The 23619-nt window shown below is 41.7% G+C and overlaps 1 protein-coding gene across 2 annotated transcripts in view; it reads right to left on the minus strand.

Moving 5' to 3' along the window:
- HAO1 (hydroxyacid oxidase 1) overlaps positions 1–23619 on the minus strand; it is a 213168-nt gene that overhangs the window by 39289 nt on the left and 150260 nt on the right. For both annotated transcript variants that reach the window (XM_086927692.1, XM_086927693.1), the window contains exons 4-5: positions 19307–19482; positions 5411–5502 (exon numbers count right to left, since the gene is read on the minus strand). In XM_086927692.1, the coding sequence (XP_086783818.1) occupies positions 5411–5502; positions 19307–19482 (268 nt within the window). The remainder of the gene's footprint in view (positions 1–5410; positions 5503–19306; positions 19483–23619) is intronic.

Consider the following 23619-nt stretch of genomic DNA (forward strand, 5'->3'; position numbering starts at 1 on the left):
AGAAATATGCCCGACTCCGTGTACTTAACATTTTTCGTTATTATACGTCCTTTATTCTCTTTAGCTCTGGCTTAATTTACCCACGCACCCCGAGGACGAATGAAAATTCTTACAATAAGGTAATTTTCTGTCTGTATGTAACTCCATCAGCCACTTACTCTTTACAATAATTCTCCCACTCAGTCTGCCGGCATTGGCATCAACACGGCAATGATTTAATTACATCTCCCTCCACAAGACATACCCTAGGAGTATTCTAATAGTCCTACTAAAAAAGAAGAATATGATGCATATTAGAATATAACATTTCGGTAATGATACCGACTTGATCTATGAACAAAGGGTGTCTATTTCTTCACCAGAGTCTAACGAGCACTTCAAAAAACGACACAGCCTATCAATCGTGTCCAATCTTTCAAAACATGAATGTTTACTAATATAGAGATCTCTAGATGGTGATAACAATCAGAATTTGTGCCATTCCTCTTTACTGTTACTGTTTTCTTAACAATTGTTGCTTCCACACTGTGCCACAAACAGAACTCTCAATAGAACTAATAAGGACCCAAAATGCCCCCTTTGTTTTCCGTTTTTATTTCCTGTCAAGAATGTTAAAAATATGATGCATGTTGATTTGTCTATTCTGCTTAAAACAGAGAATATTCACAGTGATATATTATGACGTCTTTTACATTCATAATATTTATGTTTGTTGTTTTATCATTTCTTAGGAACCAAAAATTAGTTCATCCAAGTGTTAAAAAAAATACTACACAAATGGTGTAAGTACATATGTTTGTTTTGTATGTCCTGATGAATGCTCTATAGACCCGGCTGGGCCAAAGAGAGCTGAAACATGTTGACCGTTGTTCTAAAGATATAAGGTGATCCAGTAACTTGATTGACCACAGTATCGAATTTGCTTTTAACAAACACTACCACTCCTTTTATATTAAAGTTTCTTTTGGAGTGATACTGTTTTTTACTTCTTCTCCTGCACCTTCCCTCTGGGGGTGTCATTTATTCTCTAGACACTGCTACCCAGACCAGAGGTTGCCTCAGGATGAGGCTGGCATATAGCAAAAAATTGAGCACCCGATGACTATGCCATAACGCTGATAATGGGCGGATAACAGATATACACCGCAAATAATATCAGAGCGTTTATGAGGGTGTTCCATTATAACCAATGGTTATGAAGCTACAAGGGTCCATTCTCCTTTCTGATTAAACTGACTATTGCAAAGGGGAATTGAATGGACCTCTCTTTTACTCCTCCCTACTGACTGATTACCCCATACACTACTACATACAAGTTAATTACAGATTATTTTAGCTCAATTGGTCAGTCTTATTGTTTTTACTATCCGAGGTGCACAAGCATGTCTTCTTCTGCGTTTAAGCCTCGAGGTGCCTTACGATCAAACATAAAAATGTATCTTGATTCGAGCTGTCTGAGTTTTTTCTTTCGGTTTCCCCCTGCCTGTTCCTGGGTGCTGAATTGATTACAAAATACAACAGCTTGCTCTAATTACCATCATGAACCTCATTGATGTGGCAGGCTACCGGATAATGTCTATCCTTATTCTTCACAGCCCTCAGGTGCTGGAGGATCCTAATGTGCGCCATGTGTATTGTGCCACCCACGTAGAACTTGGGGCAGGTGCATTGCAAAAGATTTACTACATATTCACTTTTACAGTTGAAATATGGTGGAATCTTTCATGGCTTATCCATTAATGGTAACTGGATCTCTCTTTTGTTTAACCCATGTTTGCATGCCTTACATTTTGGACACTTGTTGAAACCAGGGATTGCCTTTAGCCAACTGTCCATTTCCATTATCTCTGGGCTATTCTTGACCAGTTGCTGCCTCATCATTTTGGCTTTCCCAAACTAAATCAGGGGTCTGCGGGAAACCAGACCAATCAATATTGTATCCTCTCTACCCAGATTCCTATGCCTATTCATACAGTCTCTCACCCTGGAATGATAGGCATTGTATCCGGTTATTATTCTGGTTGCATCCTTACTAGCGCCTACTTGTTTTTCCCTTCTCTGTCTTTCAATAGAATAGCCTCTCTCTGTAGCTCATCCACTTTAGATAGTGCTTGATTTAAGACTTTCTGACTATAGCCCTTCTCTCTGAATCGTTGTGCAAAGTCAGTGTGTGCTTGCTTGAGGGAGATACTGTCACTACAGTTCCTATTCATATGGAGATGTTCCGCATAAGGGATGCTTTGTTTCAATTTTGTGTATGGAAACTACTCGAGTGGGGGATAGAGTTCGCCGCTGTTGGCTTTCTAAAAGTGCGTGTGTGCAAGCTGCCTCTTTGATACAGGTCTCAAAATCTAAAAAGTCCACCTGTGTTTCACCAATAGTACTGGTAAAGGTCAAGTTCAGGGAGTTAATGTTGAGAGCTTCTATAAATGATTTGGCCCCATCTACAGAGCTCCTCCAGATGACAGAAAGATCAGCGATAAAACAGCACCAGACCTTTATGTTGTGTTTCCACTCTGTTTCGTATTCCACCTTGAGCACCTGCTCCACCCACCAGCCTATGTGAAGGATTGCATAGCTGGGGGCAAAGTAGGAGCCCATGGCCATGCCCCTCAATTGTCTGCAGGTGTCTCGCCCAAATAGGAAAAAGTTATTTTCCAGGCATATCTCAGCCACTGTGGTCAGCATCTCAGAGTGTTGGTACGGCTTATTGGGTCTGGTGCCCAGGAAGTGTCTGAGTGCCCTTAGGCCATCAGTATGTGCTAAACTCATATATAACGAGGCCACACCCAATGTGATTAATAGATCTGATCCTTCCCAGGGGACACTGTAAAGCTTTTGCAGAAAATCCCCGGTGTCCGGCATGTAGTATGGCAGGGATTTTACAATATCTTGCAAAACAAATGGTTGATGTACCTGGGTGAAGTTTCGAACAAACTACCTATAGCTGATATTATAGGTATACCTGCAGGGGTATACATATCCTTGTGGATTTTTGGAATTAGGTACAGTATTGGTGTTATTGGGTCATGTACCTTAAGGTATTGATACTCGCTCTCTGTGATGAGTCCTATCCCCCTCCATCTGGCTAACTCCTTGTGGTATTTGTTCTTTACTTCTAAGAGATTACTCTGTGGTACACTTTTGTAATAATCAGTATCCCTCAGCTGTAATCTTGTCTCCTCATTATATTGCACAAAGGCCATAGGACAAGATTACCACCCGTATCCAATTGACGGATTACAATGTCTGTTCTGGATTTCAATTTGTCCATGATTTGAGAATACCTTGTCTTATTTTCTTTCATATCTTTGCAAAAGTTCTTACTGGATTCCATTGATAGTTCCTTTAAAGCCTTAATTACTCCATCAGAGAAAGTATCAATCAAATATCTAGGTGTGGTTTGTACAAACGTTAATTTCTTCCTAAAATCAGTTATGCTGTTGCCATAAATGTCAATACACAGTCTGTCCACAGTGTCCCTACAAGATATTGCTGGGTTAAGATCCTCATTTTCCATCTCCGGTAGTTCAAGTTCTTTTAGTGAATCTAGGTCATATATCACCAGGTTGCTCTGTAGGTTATAGTCAATACACTCTGGTGTCTTGGTCTTACTGCCAGATCGATTTCCAAAATATTTTTTCAACGTAAGTTTCCTCACATATTTGTAAAAATCCACCCATGTCTGTGCATAATAGAAATTGGTTCTTTTGCTGAAGGATAAACCTTGTGATAGGGTACTAATTTCTTCTTCGAATAACTCCAGGTCAGATAAATTGATGACTGCAATGGCTCCTGTACTTACTTGTTCTGTTTGTTGTCCTTCGTTTTCACTCCTGAGTGCAATTCCATGCCCTCTCCTTCTTCTCTTGCATTTCCTCTGAATCCCTGACCCCTTCCTCCTTCGTGTGGTCTTTGTCTGGCATTTATAGTCCGATCCAATCCTAAAAAGTGCATCTCATCAATTACTCTGGAGGGTTTATCTTGTTGACTTGTATTTTTAGCTCTTGCTCCATCTTCTAGGTCTGTGTCCACCTCAGAGTTCCATTCGGAGCTAGATTCGGCCATTCTTCTCTTGTCCTTACTTTTTCTCTCTGTGCCTGCATTACTCGAAAATTTTTGGCTGCGCAGGGAGTCAAAGCGTTTAGGGAATGTGTATATCTGACCTCTCTGAAGAAGAGAAGAATGGCCGAATCTAGCTCCGAATGGAGCTCTGAGGTGGACACAGACCTAGAAGATGGAGCAAGAGCTACAAATACAAGTCAACACGAAAAACCCTCCAGAGTAATTGATGAGATGCGCTTTTTAGGATTGGATCGGACTATAAATGCCAGACAAAGACCACACAAAGGAGGAAAGGGTCAGGGATTTAGAGGAAATGCAAGAGAAGAAGGAGAGGAATCACATTCGGCAACTCTGATTGTGATTCCGATGAGAGCGTACTCGCCGGCTACGGGAGCAATATTACACGTACTCGTGTTTGCGAGTTTCAGGAGAATACGGCAAATTCGTGACTTAACAATAAGGATGGTTTTGATTACGTTGTGGAGATAGTTATTTTGAATAGAGGAAGTGTTTGGCGTATGTATAGTGATTGGAATACTACAGTGGATTTATACAATTGAGGATCTTTTTTACTTTTTGACTTTACTTTTGCTAGAAGCCTGCCTTTTGGTTATATTATTGGAAATCCTATATAAATGAAGAGTACTTAATCTGCCCTGAAGAAGTCGAAAGGCATGACATTAAGGCCAGACGAAACACGTGTTGGCTGCTATTTTTTGATTGATGGAAAACAGGATTGAAATAAATGGAAATGATGCTGTAACAACATACCTTGGTGTTTCAATAGAGGCGACTCTACTAATTTGGATTTGATTTTGGACACTCTGGAATCTAAATACTGTGGACAATTACTAAATATATTTGGACTGACGGAATAGTGTTGTACATACGTAGAAGTCATTGGAAGTGCTCAGCAAAGATATGTATTGAATGTTCGTATTTCTTATTCAGAGTAGTAGAAAGAAATTGGATTGCATCGCTGAAAATCTAAAACCGCATGTAAGGCTCATGCTTTCAATTGACAAATACACCAGTCATTGTTGGTTTCTCAGGGCAAAATCATAAATCATTTTCTGTACATGGTTAGGGCAACCTCATATCTTAGATATGCTGCTCAATCTGACTATATGCAGACGGAACACAGCTTCATGAATCAGCAAACTTAGTAACTAAGCCTATGAAATTCATGAGTAGTTCATGCATGAATCTGGAGTGAAAAACCAGTGAAAATGTTACAGATATTGCACAAATTAAAAGACAAGGTCAATAAACTATTGCATATAGCAATGTTTCAAACTGGTTGATGAAATACCCAAACATATGTGCTAGGTTTGTGATTACTCACTGTAGCAGGAACTCCATCCAGTTGACGTGCTCCATGGTTTGAAACTAGTATCCCATCAACACCATGCTTGACAGCTTCCCGAGCATCATCCGCTGTAACAAACATGAGTTAATGTTATTTCAGATGAGTGAGTGCACCATGAAATGTGAGACTGATTTCAGAGAATATTTTTCTGGTAATGCTGGAATTATTTGTTGCCGCTTGAAATTCCGGAAAGTGTTAGATCATTGTTGTTCATTCAGTGTTTTTTTTCTCATCCTTTTTAGCCTGATGAGTCTCCATATGCAGTGGTGGCCCATAATGTGAGGTACTGCACACTCACTAACACCCATCCATTCATCAGCACCAAAACATATAAGCACATACTCATGCATACATCCATTCACTTACACAGACATTCGTGCATGAACTCTTGCACCCAAACATTTTTAAAAATTACTTTTTGAGTGAAGGCAGGTCTAGCAGGTGGCAGGAGCAAAGCAGAATGCACTGGAAAGATCTGGATACTCTGAAACAGGATGATCCCACTGGCTTCTCTGATTGGCTCACCATGTCATGGGTCACCAATAAGAGAAGGACCTTCCCTAATTCCTCAGAGAATGGAATGGGGTTAGTGATAGTTGCTGACCCCACCCCACTCAGCGACAAGCAGTCATAATAGACACTCAGCCCAGGGTACTTCCAGGGCTTATAACTGCAGGTGTCCAGGTTTGGGGCTCTCAGAGACACTCACCCTCATAATGAAGAGTAGGTTTTTAAAGGGACTTTGCATGATGGATGAGGTTGTGCCCTCTGGGCCATGAAATCTGTAGCCCTGTAAAGCTTGGCTCAGACAGGCAGGCACCTGTGCATTTAGCACATATACAGTGCCTGGCTGCCTGATCTGACCATGAAGAGTGTCTGTCAGGTGAACCTGTGCCCCGCCCGCCACTCATCATGTTGTGCAAAAGGTGGACTGTGGGACCCCTCTGCCCTTGATGATGGACCACCGCCGTCAATATGATCTGCTGCTCTTGTCTCCAATCTTGATGAATGTGCACTCTACACATAAATTTAAAATAACCACATAACATATAAATGCTTTTTTAGGGACATTTAAATGGGGTTAACAGATGTTTAAACCTTTAAGTGCAGAGCCCATTTTAACATGTGGCCTGCAAAACATTTTTGTTTATACAAATGAAATGTGCCCTCTTTGGACATTCTAAAGGTGCCTACAGTTGGTGATTTACCCCGAAAGGACATGAGAAAATAAATAAAATGTTATTTCAATTTTATTTTTCTGATTTGCAAAAAAAATTAAAGGTCTTTGCCAAGAAAATGCTTATTTTCTACAAATGGCACCAGCAAACTGTTTGTTGTGCTAATATTTCTCTCTTTCTACTTTCAGAAACATGCGGGTGAAAAAAATGTTTTTTTCAGCACTTTGTACAAGTTCCTAAGTGGTGGCCTAAAGTTTCTTTTTGGTGGTTTATACCTCCTTGCAAATAGTTAAAGAACGGGTGTGAAACCCATGGGTGAGCCTGAAAAGCCGTACTTTTTGGAAAAGTAGACCCATTACTGAATTCTGCAAAGGGTCATTTGTTAAATTGCTCAAGATGTTTCCAAAGAAAAGAAAATAATGCACTTAAAAATAGTGAAAATAATTGGACGGAAAGAGAAATAGATAACACAATTTACATTTGTACGTTTTTGCACTGGAGGCGGATCTTCATAAGTATCTCAAGTAACAATTAAATGAATAACTAATGTGTCTAAGGAAAAAATACGCATTTATTTTTATTGTGCCCAAGATTCTAACCTTAAGCATATGACTTGCTTTACCTCTCCAAAGTATGCATTACTCAAAATGCCAAATATTTCTGGGGCTGTTTTTTCAAAATGCTTTTGTGAGCATGATATAGAAATATAAGCCCCACAGAGCAGAGAAATTCAATATATAATAAATGTCTGACCATTATTCATTCTCACACTTCGCTCAACACAAAATAGTACCCCATATATGTGGGTGGGCCTATTGCATGGGACAGTAAAGACCAAAAAACTCAGCTGTGTGAAGGGAGGAAATGGTGTTTGGATAGGACAGATTTTTGGGGTGGTGGTTGCCTGTTGTATTTAAGGCACTAGTCTGCCTGCACCTAAATAAACCCACAATCCCCAGACATTTCTTTCTCGAACTTCCCAGTAGATGTCACACTTTTGGTGAATCAAATAATGTATTCACATTATCTGTGAAGGAAGCATCCATAATTTGCAGGGGAACAAAAAATGTCCTACCCTGCAGGTGTCCGACATTGTGCCTAATGAAAATTGTACCTCACGTATGTCAGTGAGACTACAATCTGCGACTCGATTTCTGACAACTAAACACAAAGGAGAATTGAGGGTAGTTGGCGCAAGTTATTTTTTCTTATGAAGATTACACCGTAAACATTTAAGTGATTTCAGAAAATTCTACATATTTTTTGAGTTAGTTATGTCATAACTATGCCTAAAAAACTATTTACCCTCACTGACCAAGGGGTATTTTTGCAGTGTAAGTAAGTAAGTAAATGTTTATTGTTTAGGCAATTAAAACCATAACAATATAATAGACATATATATGCAAAACAAAATGAAAAGAGAATAAACAATATGTCCATTTTATCTCTGTTAGAGATTCATAAAATTTCATTGTCAAAATTCAATTTAATTGCCAGGTGCTTGTCCGTTTTTCTCTGCCAGAATTCTAGCCCTATTGACAAAGCTTCTTAAAAACTTTGAGGAATTTGATCCATTACCATTCAGTTGTGGGTCTGATGGATTTAGAAACACAATTATTGCAGCTCTACAGGACCTAATGCCTCTCACATTAAAACTTTGTTTGAGCAGGGTGGCTCGTTCGTTGTAAAGTTTATTGCATGTGCAGATTATATGCATGAAGTCTTCTTTGTGGTAATCACAGAGCCGACATGATTTAGGACCTGTATGCATCCAGGTTGGCTGGTACGCTATGGATGGTAATTTTCCAAAACGTAATGCCATTAGTTGTCTTTTTCACGTAAATTAAAAATGTCAAATTCAAGTATGAAGCCGGTGCAAGTGACTTGTGATTATTTCTCACCATCCAAGCGTGCGACCTTAACGTGAAGATGTTTTTATCAATTGTACTAAATGGATTTTAGCTGCTTTAGCTGCTTTGTTTATTGCTTGTTTGAATGACTGATATGGCAGATTTTTATTCCATAAGTCAGTTGTACAAGTTATTAAGAGAGAGATTTACATAAGTATTGATTATAAGGAGAATTTCTATCCTCAGCTGCATTCTGTTTCTTACTGTAGAGTACATTCTCCCAATGCCTTCATTTGTTAACCGAATTCAAGACGGACCTGTGCCGGTGAGGCCGATCGTTGTAGCTGAAATACTTTTTTATAGGTAGAAGCTGTCAGTTGGTTTAAAATCTCTGAGTCTTCAACATTAAAAGCAGCACTGGCATATGTTATCGTGGGAAGGATTTTCGCCGTCATTACTGCTATCAGTGGTTTATATGATGGACCCTTCAACTTTTATGCCAGTTGACTGAAGGCGAATATGAGAGCACTGGTTCTCTGAGTCATGTACTTTTTTTGTTCTATATGATTTTGTTGTCAATATAGAATCCCAGGTACTTATATTTTTTAACTTCCTCTAGTTGGTTATTTTTGCAGTGTTCTGCCAGGTGTCAATGGCACATTTAGTAACCTACCAAACCTACTTTTTCTGAAAACTTGCCACCCCTGGGAATACAGTTTTGTCAGACTAGCATGGTACAAAATTCCTAACGTCCTCCATTCACATTCTTCTTACACATTTGTTTGTAGGCCTGTTACACTGGACAGAAAGAGGTATCACTGAGACTTAGAGAAGTAGTGGGTATGAGTAAGGAGAGCAGTGAACTAAGACTTGGTAGTGCAGCAGTGGGTCCTAGGTCACTGTGGAGATAAAGAATGATAATTAGCCAAGGGGGCATAGCAAGCCCAGGATACAACACATGTAACCCAGGAATAGCAGATGGAACCCAGGAGCGGTGCTATTTAAAGGCAGGCTTTTCAAAGCTGTGCTTCCACAGCATGGACGAAGGGGTAGCAGGGCCAATTTAGGGACATAAATAGCTCCTGCATATGTACACCTATTGGGGAGACAAGAGCACACTCATCCACTGGAGGTCTGAGGAGGGAGCATACTAGCAATTCCTTGGACTTCATGATACATGGATCGCTACATGCAGATATGCCCTGACCATACTGCAGAAGAGGGAAATCTCCCATCAAGGTGCACAGTACATATGTAAAGTTGTCTACAGGACCATATGGCAGAACCCTTACCTTAATCTTTGGATTTTTGGTATTAGGAGCTCTGTCCCTCTAAGTTAGGTCACAATTACAATGCTGCCCTAGAAGCACTGTGAAGAATGCATCTGCAGTAGCTAATAAACCAAGCTAAATAGTGGCGATGGCCAGAAATAAAAAAAAACATGTTTATTAGAGATATGTTGTCTGAAACAAGAACATTAAAACAGGACACCCCTATCAAACCATCGGGTAGCTAACCCACTCATAGCAAATTGTCACAGAATGATGTCAAATCTCAGGAACCACCAGTGACCTGTACTTTTATGGAGAATTTGTTCATGGACCTGCATGATGGCCTCCAGGCACTGGAAATGTAAGTTAAACAAGACAATGAACCACTTAAGGAAGATCTCTTTGACCTCAGAGCTAGAGTCTCTTCCCTGCAAAGCACAGGGATGGACAAGAGGAGGAGTTAGAGGTCTTGAGACATGAGGTGCTCTCACCTAAAGACCAGGTAACAAACTCTCAATTCCTCCTGAGAGACTATTAAAGCTGAACCATGTGGGAGAATATTTGCATAAGAGGTGTCCCACGTAATGCAAATGAAGGGAATATTAAAAAGCTTGTCAAAAAGCATATTATCTGAACTCTAAAAGGAGAAGAGATATTAATAGACTACACACATTGGATAGGGCTGAACAGAGGCAGGGGAGATCAACCCCAGGACATCTTGACATGCCACCACTATTTCCAACGAAGGAGACTATTCTGACAGCAGCTGGAAAAAGCTGATTATTTTTAAAAGGCATAACATTGTTTTATTTAAAGATTTAGATTTTATCCTGCTAAAGAAAATAAGGAAGATAAAAGTGGCCACAGACTTCCTAAGAAACAAATAAGTAAAACACAAATGGAGGCACCCATTCCTCATAATCTTTTTATGGACTGGCTCTTAACATCATCTAAGATTTCTAACAGAGACCTATCAGCAGCTCAGCTTTGATGGAACCACAAGTAAGCCATCCTGACCAAGAGAGCTTGTTCTAAGTCTCTTCCCCTCACAAGGACACGAAGGAGAAATGTAAACAGGCAAAGAGCATGTGAAGACCTTGAAAGCTGTTTATAGGAACATCTCAAGGGGAGAAGCGAATCACGGCTGACCTTATAACATCAATACTGGTAACAACATTTGGAAGGGAGGAGGTGATTACAAGGATTGCACATGAAATTGAAACGGGGTTCGGATTGGAGGAGCCACCAGTGGTCTGGACAGAGGCAAATATTGGGGGCTGAGGAGAAGAACCTTCTTAACCACCTGTAAGAGTCACTGACTTAAGTACCTCAGTCACATTTGGGGGACCATGAGTCAATTTATTGTTGTTGGGATGTTTGATGTTGTTCAGTTTACCAAATTGGAGGGAGGCAAGTGCATAGGTTTAATGTCATGTTAGACAGGAATACAAATGTGTTTTGAACAACAGCCACTTGGTGTATAACATGTCACACATTACTTAGCATATTACAATCGACCAGAAGCTCCAACTATGGATATACTTGGTGACTCTTAAAGTGTTGAGCCTCAACACTGGCGATCTCATTGGCCTGCAAAGAGAGGGGCCACTGTCAGTGCTCAGTGCCTCAGGCTGCCAGATCTGTCTCCTTCAGGAGACTCACTCGCTCAAAAAGGACTGTCATGCTTTGTGGTCCAGATAGTTTCCTCACCAAGTTCTGCACTCAGACAGGGCCAAATAAAGTGGGTGGATAATCTTGCTGTTGAGTACATTCAGGGGGATTGTCATTGACAAACCGGGTGAGATTCCAGGCAGACTGCTGGCCATTAAAATCTTACTGGTGGATCACACTTTTACATTAGCCAAAATATGCGCACCCAACATTTCTTAGAACTGCCATTCCACCACTGGAATCAGGGGTATACTTATAGGAGAAAATTTGAATGTAGTGGTGTACAGTGACCAGGATACATCTGCACAACAGGTTGGAACTATGTTCTCTTCTGGTACAGAATGAATGAATGAAGAATGTGGGCTTCATAAATGCTTGTCGACATCTACCCGCTGATCACTGGCAGCTACACACACTGCTCAGCAGCACACCAAATGTATGCATGCCAATACCACTTCTTCTGTTCAACACATGTTGGTACAGGTGATGTCATCCAACAAAGGTGTACAATCCCTTCTGGATCATACACAGATACAAGTGGACATGTGGGTGCCTGGCTGAGAAAAGAATTGTGGCCCCTGTGTCGCTGGGCCAACCTCCTCTTTAGCTAAACTAATAAAGCTGAGATTAGAAAGGTGATCAAGGATTACTTGCATGAGAATGATAATAGAGACACAGATACACACATTATAAGAAGCTCTTAAAGCTACTATACAAGTTGCAGTAATTACAATGACTGCTAAGAACAATAGAGAGCGCTTGACAGAATACAGCACTTACAAATGCTAATACAATCACTAAAAAACAGCATAAGGGAAAAGAGTTTTGCTAAGTATGGCAGAACATTATGTCATATATTATAGGTCATAGCTCAAAGCACTAGATAACGAAAGGGCGTAGTATGGTCTGCTGAATATTAAGGGAAAAAATATCACAGCCATAATAGAGCCTGAGTAGCACAGAACCACATAACGACTATTAAAACAGAATCAGGGGAAATAACATTGGCGGAGGACCAAAATAATCATTCTTTAAAAAAACACTACCTAAACAACTGTATCGGGCTTAAAATATACAGGAGGCAGACTGATTTTCTAGATGGGCTTGCCTCTTTAACACAATAGAGGACAAGCAGACGATTAATAAATCAGGAAGCTACCCTAACCCAGAAAAGACCCCTACTGTGTGCATAACAAAGGCCCATTTATTTTTTGTATGTGGACACAAGGCTAATCAATTGGATCCTGGCCAACAGGCTAACACCTTATATGACAACCTTGATCAACACTGGTCAAGCGGAATTCACACTAGGATGGAACTGAACTGACAATACTAAACTTTTTATCTCAAATGTATATGGTGGAAAGGGCACAGAGAGAAAAGACTATCTTTGCCATATACACAGACAAAGCATTTGACTGTGTTCGCTTGCCTTGTCTACATTTTGCTATCCAACATATGGGCATAGGCCTCACATTTCTGGTTGGATGATTTGCAACTACATTAGCCCTTAACGAAGAGTTTGAATAAATGTTTCCTCCTTGTGACCCGTTAGGATTTAATAAGGAACAATAGATCATCAAATAACTGTGGTTTATGTAGGATAACCTCAGCTGAGCAGGAATGAGGCTATAGACATAAATGAGAACACATAATATTAGAAAGGTAAGTAAACCTAACACACAGGTAACCCAAACCACCATACATCCATGAACACCAAACAAAAGAGGGAATAATGGATTAGCCAATTGCTCACTTAGTCAAAATCTATGAGGTTTAAAGATTTATTAATAAAATTATGCTTTGAAAAATAAAAATTGGTCATAAGAGAATTTTTATCAAAGGAACACCAAAAAAGTTGTTTTGAACTATACATTGCAATAGGCTGCTATTAATTATTCCTAGTTGGCTGAGGTTATCCCAAGTGAACCATAGCTATTTGATGATATATAATTACCCTTGTTCTCAGGGTTACAGGGTTGACTCCGTAACTTGATATTATTCAATGAGGAACAAGACAGCTTTGCCCCCTGTTGACCCTCTTATATGCTAGCTACATGGAGCCGGTGACTTTGGCAATCCGGAAAGCTGATAGGGTTGAAGGGATAACATTTGGAAATATAGAATATAACTTCAGCCAACATGCTTCCAAGTTAATAATGATGCTATCCAAATCTGTAACCTTTGCCCCTGCAGCAATAGCAATCATTCAACAATTCAGAAAGGACTCAGGGTTCAAAATGAATATACAGTAATCTCCGATTATTAATCTATTGGGTAAATTCAAGTAATGTGACCTAGTTGCAATAACAGGGCCCAATTCACCAGATTAGTGGGAGCATTCCATATCTAGGGCTCAATCTGACATTATCAGGGATTAAGACGGTGTGTAAACTACAGCTTATTGATCAGAAAGTTGTAAAACAAAAACATACAGTCGTGGCATGGGGTGCACTCCCATATGTGCCCACCAATGCCGCCATCTTTCATACATTGGGTTGTTTTGTTTAGGAGTCTACTGACATTTCCAGCATTGCAGTGCCAACTACAAACACTGGTGGTTCTATAGGACAAGAAAGGAATGCGATAACTTACATGTGGCATATCTTACCCAAAGTAACCAGACAACAGACTGGGAAATAAGCACAGTTTTAAAAATAGCAGTTTTGAAGCCCTGCATGTGACTGACAAATTGTCTTTGAACTCTGACTCTTGAACCCGTTGTTTCACACCTAGTCTCACAAATGACCCTATTTGCTGCTATGGAGTACAAGGAACCACAGAGAGAATTTAAACAGACCTGATTCTGACTTTGGAGTTAAATTATGTCTGCGAATGCATCTGAATTCACAATTGCATGATGATTTTCTGCAATGATTAGCTCGCCCTTCTGTTTTCTTTATGCAGATTTTGAACATGCTTACATTTTTTGGGGTTAAAGGTACAGTTAAAAAGGCAAAATTTAAGAATTGCAATGCAATAAATACTGAAAGAGCAATTTATACTTCATTGTATCCTACAGAACTCAAATGAGTAGATATCTAACTCACCTTATTGCTGGGATTCAACCCTACCTTATTGCTGGGATTCAACCCTATTCCTACATAGTCAGAATCAGAGCTCTTAGAACTTGACTAAGAGTGACGCCTTAAAATGCTGCTCCAGTGCAACCACCTGTGTTGCAATTGCAAGTGTTGCAGTAAAGCTCATAACCCCTAAAATGGGGAAATTATTGGGGACAAATACCTGGTAAATACTGGAAGAGGCAGAATTTGACATAAAAACCACCAAAAGTGCATGTTATGCCACATTTTAGGGGTAAACTCATAGTTATTGCGATTTATTGCACCTGGAGAAGGCTAAACTCTGGAATATTGAAATTCATCCTCTGTAATAAATAACACCAGATCATCCGAGGCACTCCAAATCGAGGCCTAAGAGTGCTAGTTACTTTCTGGTCCTTCTGCTGCCTTTCAGTCCTGAGACCAGGGATAGCACCTCCTCTTGGGACAGAAAAGTCCGTCACAGGCTGATGGAGGTGCAACCCTTCCCTGAGTGCCCAACCATAATGATATCTAGATACCTGATGCTGATTTCTGTTACTGAGGGCGAACATGAATCATTGTGTGTGCCCCATGACTAAGGCCTCTCTCACAAGTTGTAGTCTTTTTGGACCGGTATGGGCGCCCAAAGTGCTCCTTTCATAGAGGTTGTAGGTTTGTTAGGATTTAAGTAGCATGAATGCGGTAGTGGCAGAATACCATGCAGTAATGTAGGAGTGAAGAGGTTTTTTTTACCTGTCACTGGAGTGAGGCCTACAGGCCCACTTATTTATAATTCCATTGCTGAGTGCTTAACTCACCTTTTGTCTACATTGGTTTTATGTGTAGTGTTGCACAGTGCGTGTATTATACATGTACTGGGTGTGCTCCATGACCTAGGTCTGTCTCACAAATTGCAGTCTTCTTGGACCGGGAGAGGCCTCCCAAAGCGCTCCTCTCATAATGATGATGGGTTTGCAAGGAGTTAAGCAGTAAGAATGTGGTAGTGGCAACATACCATGTTGAGATGTAGGAGTGAAAAGGCCGTTTGACCTGTCACTGTACTGAGGTCTATAGGGTCACACATTTTTTAATTCCACTGCTGTGTGCTTAACTCACCCGTGGCCTACAAGGGGTTAATGTGTAGTGCTGCACAGTGAGTGTGTTATACATGTACTGGGGGTATGTGTGGTTGTGAATAACACAATGCATGGATGCTGCAGGGCTCTGCAGAGTGTGTATGTTATATGCATGTGCTGGGTGTATGTGTGCTGGTGAATGACACAATATATAAATGATGTAGTGCTGTGCTGTGCAGTGCACATGTGTTACATGCATGAGTTACATGCATGCGTTGGGCGTACATGTGCATGTGAATGATACAATAAATGGAAGATTCTGGTTTCCATTTTGGGAGACCCATGTCTCAGTGCAGAAAAACACGAGGAGGCAGATGATTTCCCAAAGATACATTTGTGGATTGCTGCAATGTGTGAGCTGGGTGGGACACACTGGAGGCAGGGGGGCCAGGCTCTGTAGTGTACTTCAAAGGGAGCTATTTGAGTCACAGAGTGATCACTCAGAAGGAGCATGGGAATCTGAGGAAGGAGATGGAGCTGATAAGAAAATCATACAGAGTTGGGATTAGGCCCTGACATAACCTTATGATACACATTTGACTGTGACTGACATACAGGAGTCACACTCTAGTCACTCTGATGGCCTGTGTTGTGAGCTTTCAGATTTGGAGTCCCTCCTGCTGTGACTGCTTTTCTGTAGAAAGGGCAGGGCATAGGAGAGGGAATTTCAAAATTAAGCAGACCCCAATACAAACTTTAAAGACTCAGACTCTAAATCAAATTTGCTGTCTGGACATTAATTATAAGAAGAGGAGTTTAAGGCCCCCAAATTGGGGTCCCAGCTGGGTGAGCGGATATCACCCAGGGAATCCAAGGCCACCTGCCCCATGAGCCTTGAGCACCAGTGCCTGCCTACTTGTGAGTTCTGTGAGGAAGAGGAGATCATTGGAGGGTGCGAGGTCAGTGGGGGATCCTGGTGATTGGATCCCTGTTTTGAGGTGTAAGGAGACAGCTTCTGCAATGATTGGCTTGTTGCCCGGGTGCATGGAAAAGTTGCCAACTCCCGTATGCCAGAGGAGGGCTGCCCTGAAGGGAATCGTTAACTTTGCTGCACTGATTCTGTCATTGCTCATGTGCAAGTTTGAGCTGGCGACCTTGTCTGCCAGGTTAGTCTGATGTGTAGATTGCTGTTGTGCCGATAGGGTCATAGCCTGTGTGCAGAGAAAAGTTGAAGACCCCTTATCTCCATGTGGGACCACCAGAAATATTCCCGTTGTGCAGATCAGGCCTTAGCCCATGTGCACTGTGAGGATGGTGCCAACGTATGCAGTGGGCAGCAAAACACACAAGATGATGGACAGAATGTTGCACAATGGCAAAACATTCAACCCCAGTCACAGATCTGGGTTTAATCCATCGTTGTTCTGCTCACCAAGCCACCCCAGTTCAGACATGGCCATATGCAAATCAGTCTTGACCCTGTGCCTCATGGGAACAGTCCAGCCCGAACTGTCAAGCCATGTCTTTCCTGGACCGGAATCAAGCATTCTAGGACCGGTTTCTGACTATCAACCGTCTTCAGCCAGGATAGCTTTACTCCAGTGGCCTAGAGAGCACGGGACCCACGTCTGGGCATACCCTTCCCGCATAGGGAGAACAGCAAAACGCACAAGATGATGGACGGAATGTTGCACAGTGGCAAAACATTCACCCCCAGTCACAGATCTGTGTTTAATCCATCGTTATTTTGCTCACCAAGCCACCCCAGTTCAGACATGGCCATATGCAAATCAGTCTTGACCCTGTGCCTTATGGGAACAGTCCAGCCCGAACTGCCAAGCCATGTCTTCCCTGGATCGGAATCAAGCATCCTAGGACCGGTTTCTGGCTATCAGTCGTCAACAGCCAGGATAGCTTGACTCCAGTGGCCTAGTGAGCACGGGACCCACGTCTCTCCATGAAATCCAATATTTGACTGGCAATCATGTGTTGCTGCTGCTGAAAAGGATTTTGAGTTGTGAGTCTGTTTACCACCCCCACCCACTCCCGCCCCCAACCGTCCTCCCTTTGTCTGCTTCCCCTGATCAAATCATCTTGGACTGCTTGTCCCACTATACCACTGAGTGTCAAGCACTGAATATTGGGATTTATAATAGATAAGGCCCCTGGATATCAGGAGTAAATGACCTCAGCCCCCATGGTTGGGCCCAGTAGCTCCTGCTTGCCCCACAGACCTCAGAAGGAGGTTCTGACATCTCCTGTCCCTTTAACCCTTAATGGAAGGACATAAACTAAACATTAGCAAAAGCAAGCACTTTTTAGCCACATTCTTCTGTGTGATTTAGACAGTAGTTAGTGTTCTGATAATCATTTTATAATCATGCATAAAGACATACGACTGAAAAATCACTGCTCTATGAAATGCACTTATTAATACGCTTGCTGTCCCTCGCTCTGTACTTATCATAATTATTTCATCACCAGCAGCAACATTTTGATTGATTAGAGTAGATTAACTTTAGATAGCATGCAAAATATGGGCTACTGAGAATACCCACATCTCAAAGGTTAAAGGGGGTTCATTATTTCTATTTGAAGATGCAAGCCAAGTCCCGCATAATTGTGTTGCATATTTAAAAAGAAGATTTTGCAGTGGCACCTGGATTTAGTTTAATCGTTTTCCCCTGCTCTTTGTAGAGTCGTGGGAATAAGTGTCTAGCATGTTTGGAATAGCAAATATGAATTTGTTACAGTTCTATTATATGGTATTTGAAATCATCACAATTTAGTGCTTATAGGAAGCCACAGTTTCAAAGAAAGAAAAGAACAAGTACGGATATATGGAAAATGAGTGTCCACCGAAGATGAGAAGATGTGCATGCCTAGCACCAGAAAATACAGAATTTACTGGCAAAATGCTTCCTCCACTGAGCTTTTCCTTTGAGCTGGCTAATAAATAGATCAGCTCAACTTAACCATTAGCTTATTGGAGAGTCTGAAAGCACTCCAAAGCACACAAGCTGAAGTGATATTGTACAGGCTTACTGTACTTATGAGCTTACTATCAGCGAAGGTGAAAATGACAACGCAGACACTTTACTCATGGGTCCATAGTAGATATTATTCGTGCTATGCTTAGGTAGTTAGAGGTAGGTCTATGATGAGTAGACAAAATGCAGCTTGAGGATGCTGTTATTTCCACCCTTATCACTGGACAATTTCTTATGGGGAAAAGTTAATCCACCTCTCTTCACATTGAGCTAGTGTCTCAGGTGCCTACATCCATTCTTTGGTCACAGCACACATTTCATTCCAGATTAAGAAAGTCTGTGTGGTAAGCACTCCTGATTTCTTAATAATACATCCATTCCAGGTGTTCAATATGCCTTCTGGCTAGTGTGGCTAAATACAGTTCGTCGCTCTTAATATTTGTTGGTCCCGTGATGATGTGTTCTAAGCAACTAAACTTTGAGGGACATATGATCTCAGTCATGACTAACTCAAGGGGAAAGGTAGAAATACAGTAGGCAGTGCTGAAAAAATGGCTACGAAAATAGGAGAATTGCTTACAGTCTGGCAAATTGTGGATGGATGCATCATGATGGAAGGCTGTATGATTAAAAATTACTTCTACAATTGATTGTAGATATTGAATTTGGCTCAGATCCATGGTTAAAGGGTTGAAATTCACAGCTGTGAACCACATTACCTCTACAAATAATGAATCATCTGTAGAACGATGTACATTTAGGCAGGTACTCCTTAAGGGATACAAGACTAACCTCTCAAAATTCCTTTGGCAACAATTGGAAGTGAAGTCAATCCTCGTAGCCATCCAATGTCTTCCCACTTGATTGATGGATCAATTGCCTTAGCAACATATACAGCTAGGCCACTATCTTCTCCATAGCCTTTCTCAGAAGCAAATGCTAAGTCTGATGTCTGGAAATTTTTCATTCTATAAGTACAAATACAGATCATATTTGATTATTTTCTTTATTTAAGAGCTTGCATTTACCAAAATAGTAGAAATGCATAAGAAAGCGAAAGAATGCATCATAGTCCCAAAATACACACATGGAATCGATGGAATTAGAACTTTGAAATGTATTTCAATCATTTCGGAATTATTTTGCTTTTCACACATAGATTCACAAAAACAGGTTTCATAAAAATAGAACGCATGAATTACGAGTTACTGCATAAATAAACTTTTTTAAAACATTTGTAAATTAAAGTTTAAGGTGCTTTGATAAAATAGATGTGAAGACATTTACTCCCCAATACTTGTCTCACCAGTCCTAAAAAAGCTTGAGTCTATTTTACAAGAATAATTCATTGGCAGTTTGAAAAGAGGCATGAAGACCATACTCGCGAAGTTACTTTTAAAATACAAATAAACTTTTATATGTGACCATAGAAAGTTTAAAATGATATTACTGAAATATTTGTTGCAGTTCTTCATGCCTGTGGCGTACCTCCACCAAGAGACTCTAGTTCAACTTTTGTTCTTTTAACATTCACAATCTGTGGGAGACATGTGGGAAGGTTCTATAGCTTGCTTAGTACATTGCTTCATTTCTGTCCAGAGTTTATAAAGGGATTCTTTGTTTGGCAGAGACATTGTCGTTGTTTGCCTGACATCCTCTTGAAAATTACAATTTCAAACAGCTCTACTTGCAACCAGCTAGTAGGCTACTATTTGTGATTGATCTTAATTGTAAGACCATAGATTGTTCATTTGTTGGATTTCTTAACTTTTTAAACTAAGGTTCTGAGATAGGTGAAACTTTGAACTGCACACTAATTTTCAAGCACAGTACTTGTCCAGTCCCTAATAGGCAGCCTCATGAACCTAAGTCAGAAATGTCTTTTTTGTTTTTAAATCATTATTGACATGGACATACGTTTTTTTTTTAACACACTTTATTGATGACTTTGATATTCCGTCCAATACAATGAGTATCATACAGAGGCAGTCTTTTGAATTTGTGATAGTTACATCATATATGTTGCATGCAAATTCTGTATATGTTGCCCAATGCAATACAAATTTTAAAAAACGAAGAACAATGATCACCAATGAAATCGTTGGTACTAAAGCATTGTAGTCCCAGCACAAAACGTGTCAGTATAAAGCCTTTACATTTCTAATTAACAAGAGGAACTTGTTCAACCGTGTCCCCTCACTTCCTAACCAGCCCAACCCTGACTCCTGGTCAATGTTAATTTAGCATCCATATTAATCAAAGTAGTATGCTAGTGGTGTAACACCGGGAGGACTAAAGTGTCCCTGGGTAATAGTGCATGGGTCTGGGTCTCGGAACCCAAAGATAAAGGGTCGCAGAGCGACATTGCGTGTTATGGGGTGGGGTACCCTGTGGGGGTAATAAGTCAAATGATTCTAATTCGAGTAGCATAACTTCCTAGTCCATCAAGATGGGTTGCTTTCTCAGTCCCCTCTCTTCTTCTCTGCGAAGAGCTGCACCCTCTGCTTTCCCCCACTGAAGCATGTCTGCGTGCCAAGTAGATACTGCGGGACACCTGGGGGACTTCCACCGCATGGTGAGAGTTCTTACTGCTAAAATGAGGGACAATTCTAAAAACCTCAATCGCACTTTCTGCCCCTTAGTGCATCTACGGAGGCCCATGAGACAGTTCAGGGCATCGTCCGGAACCGGGATTTGTGTGACTTCGCTCAGAGAGTGGCGGACTCCCACCTAGTAGTCTCGAAGGCAGGGGCAGGACCATAGCATATGAAGGAAGTACGCTTCATCTTCTTTACAGCGGGTGCAGCAGTGGGAAGAGTCTGGGAACATTCGATGAATCCTCTTAGGAGTGAGGTATGATCTATGAAGGATCATTGTCTGGATGAACTTCAGTTTCGTGTTACGTGAGACTCTTTTGGGGTGTTCCAGCATGCATTTCCAAGCCTTGTCAGTGATTTCAATATTAGAGTTCTCGGACCAGAGCACTCTAACAGACGTGAGTGTGACTGCTGCATGTGTCGGTTACCAGTGTGTAACCAACGTACCAGGTGCCCCCCATTTCCCATATAGTATAAGAGGTGTACCAGGCTATGGTGTGAGGGTTCACTACACTGTGCGACCCAGGTGTTCCTAATGTAATGGGATACTTTGGCGTGTAGTAAGTAGAGGCGTGGGGATGGCCCGTAGCTTGAAGAAAGGAGTCATGATCTAGCATGGTACCATCCCCGAAGAGCGCTCCAATGTCCTCCACCCCCGCGTCTATCCAGTCCTGTATCCTGACCTTCGTGAGCCTGCCTTGTGGTGTGGGAATTCCCAAGAGGGGTATGTTCATTGCGTAAGGGGTCGCTGGGGATGTATATGATAATGCCTTCTTTCAGCATTGTAGCGCAGTCTTCAGTAGGGGTGTGCTATCCACGGGGATTGAGGTTCCGTGACAATTGTAAGTGGTGTTTTTGACTCGCACTAATATGGTCGAGTCTGGTATCTATGAACCGCAAATGACGAGTTTAGTGGGTGTACGCGTTTTCGCTGTGCTAGCCTAAACCGTTCGTTTGTTTCGTGGGTTTCTTCATCCGAACCCACGGGTTCCATTTTAGATACGGCATCCATTTTGTTTCTTGCCCTCAAGTAGCCAGCGAACGGACGCTGTCCGCTTCGTGACCCTGGGATTCCCAAACTCTTGCGGAAGACACGTGTTCCTTTGAGGGTGTCTTTATGATGAGGGGGATGACACTGTAAGGCAGATGGCCCCGCTCGAGGCTCATCTTGCCGTGCCGGTCTATTGTCTCAGTTGTGCATTCATTAGGCACGTCTCCTTTGATCCCTGCCATTGTGTTTCCTGATACCACCCCTTTTACACTCTCTTCGATCTGTTCGCTATCCTCGTCTTCCTCTGCACCTGTTTCTGTCTCCTCCTTGATTCGTTTACAGCCGAACGGAATGTACTAATGGTGGGAAGATGTACTTTTACAGTTGGGAACTGCCAAATGCTACTGTAATTATGTTCCGGGCCCTGAATACATGAAAGCGACCCCCTATGACATTTACTGTGGGAACCAGGTTGTAATCTTTTGTCCATCATGTTATCCTATGACGAAAAACTGTATAAAAAGAGCGATCCACAGATACAATTTGAAGCAGTCTCCTAGAACTTACACGTGTTGTACTTCTTGTGACTTCTGTGTTCCCTGCAGTAATAAACCTCGAATCTTTGACGCCGAAGGAAGTGTCCCGTGTCTCTGTCATTTGTACGCCGGAACAGGTTACCCACGAAGGTTTTAGGTGTTATCCCTGGCACCGCTGGGTCTTAGAAAAACCCAGTCCTTTAGTTGGCGCCCACGTGGGGCTGCATCAGCGGTACCGGTCCAAAGCCCGACGATCGTGAGGAACTTCGTGTGAAATCTCCGAGGGAAGGTGCACCCCGCTTCATCGATCCTGTTGTCGACACAAGTGGCCCGGCGACTTTTCCCGCGAAGATCCCCGCCTCCTGACGGCTGTGACGGACTGCTGCCCTGACTGTAGACCTGTTTTGGCGCCTGGCGTAGACCTTGGTACAGCGAGACGATTGACGGGCCTTCCTGGTGACGCCACTGATCTTTGAGTTAAGTATTTGTGGGTCGCTCCCAGAGTCCTTTGTTGTTGTGGGTACTTAGTTGTTGCAAGGTTCCATTGCATTTGTGATTTTGTTCTTTGTTGTGCTATTTGACGTCTGCAGTCACCAAAAACCGAGGGTTTTTGCTGTTTTGCAGGGACATTGTAATCCTATAACCCTTGACGTTTGTGAAACTCGGTTAGTGTGCACGATGCCTGGCCGTAGTACTTTGTTTAGTTGCTTCAGAGGTTGTGGTGCGGATTCCCGGCTGGAGGACTCGTGTCCGATACTTCCTGTTGGAACTCCAACTTACGAATTATATAGTCGACATGGTTTGGGTCCAATCACATTCAATGAGTGTTGGGTTCGTTACACCAAAAAAGACGGTGTCCTTAGTTGGCCACCTCATGGTAGTTTCGAGGCCCCGATTTTAGATAATCTTGAAGCTAAATTGTTCCAAAGAAAAGCGAGGCCGGCCATGTTTGATTCCTTTCGGTTGTGGCGTAAAGAAGCC

This window comes from Lissotriton vulgaris, chromosome 6, assembly GCF_964263255.1.
Source record: "Lissotriton vulgaris chromosome 6, aLisVul1.2, whole genome shotgun sequence".
NCBI lineage: Eukaryota > Metazoa > Chordata > Amphibia > Caudata > Salamandridae > Lissotriton > Lissotriton vulgaris.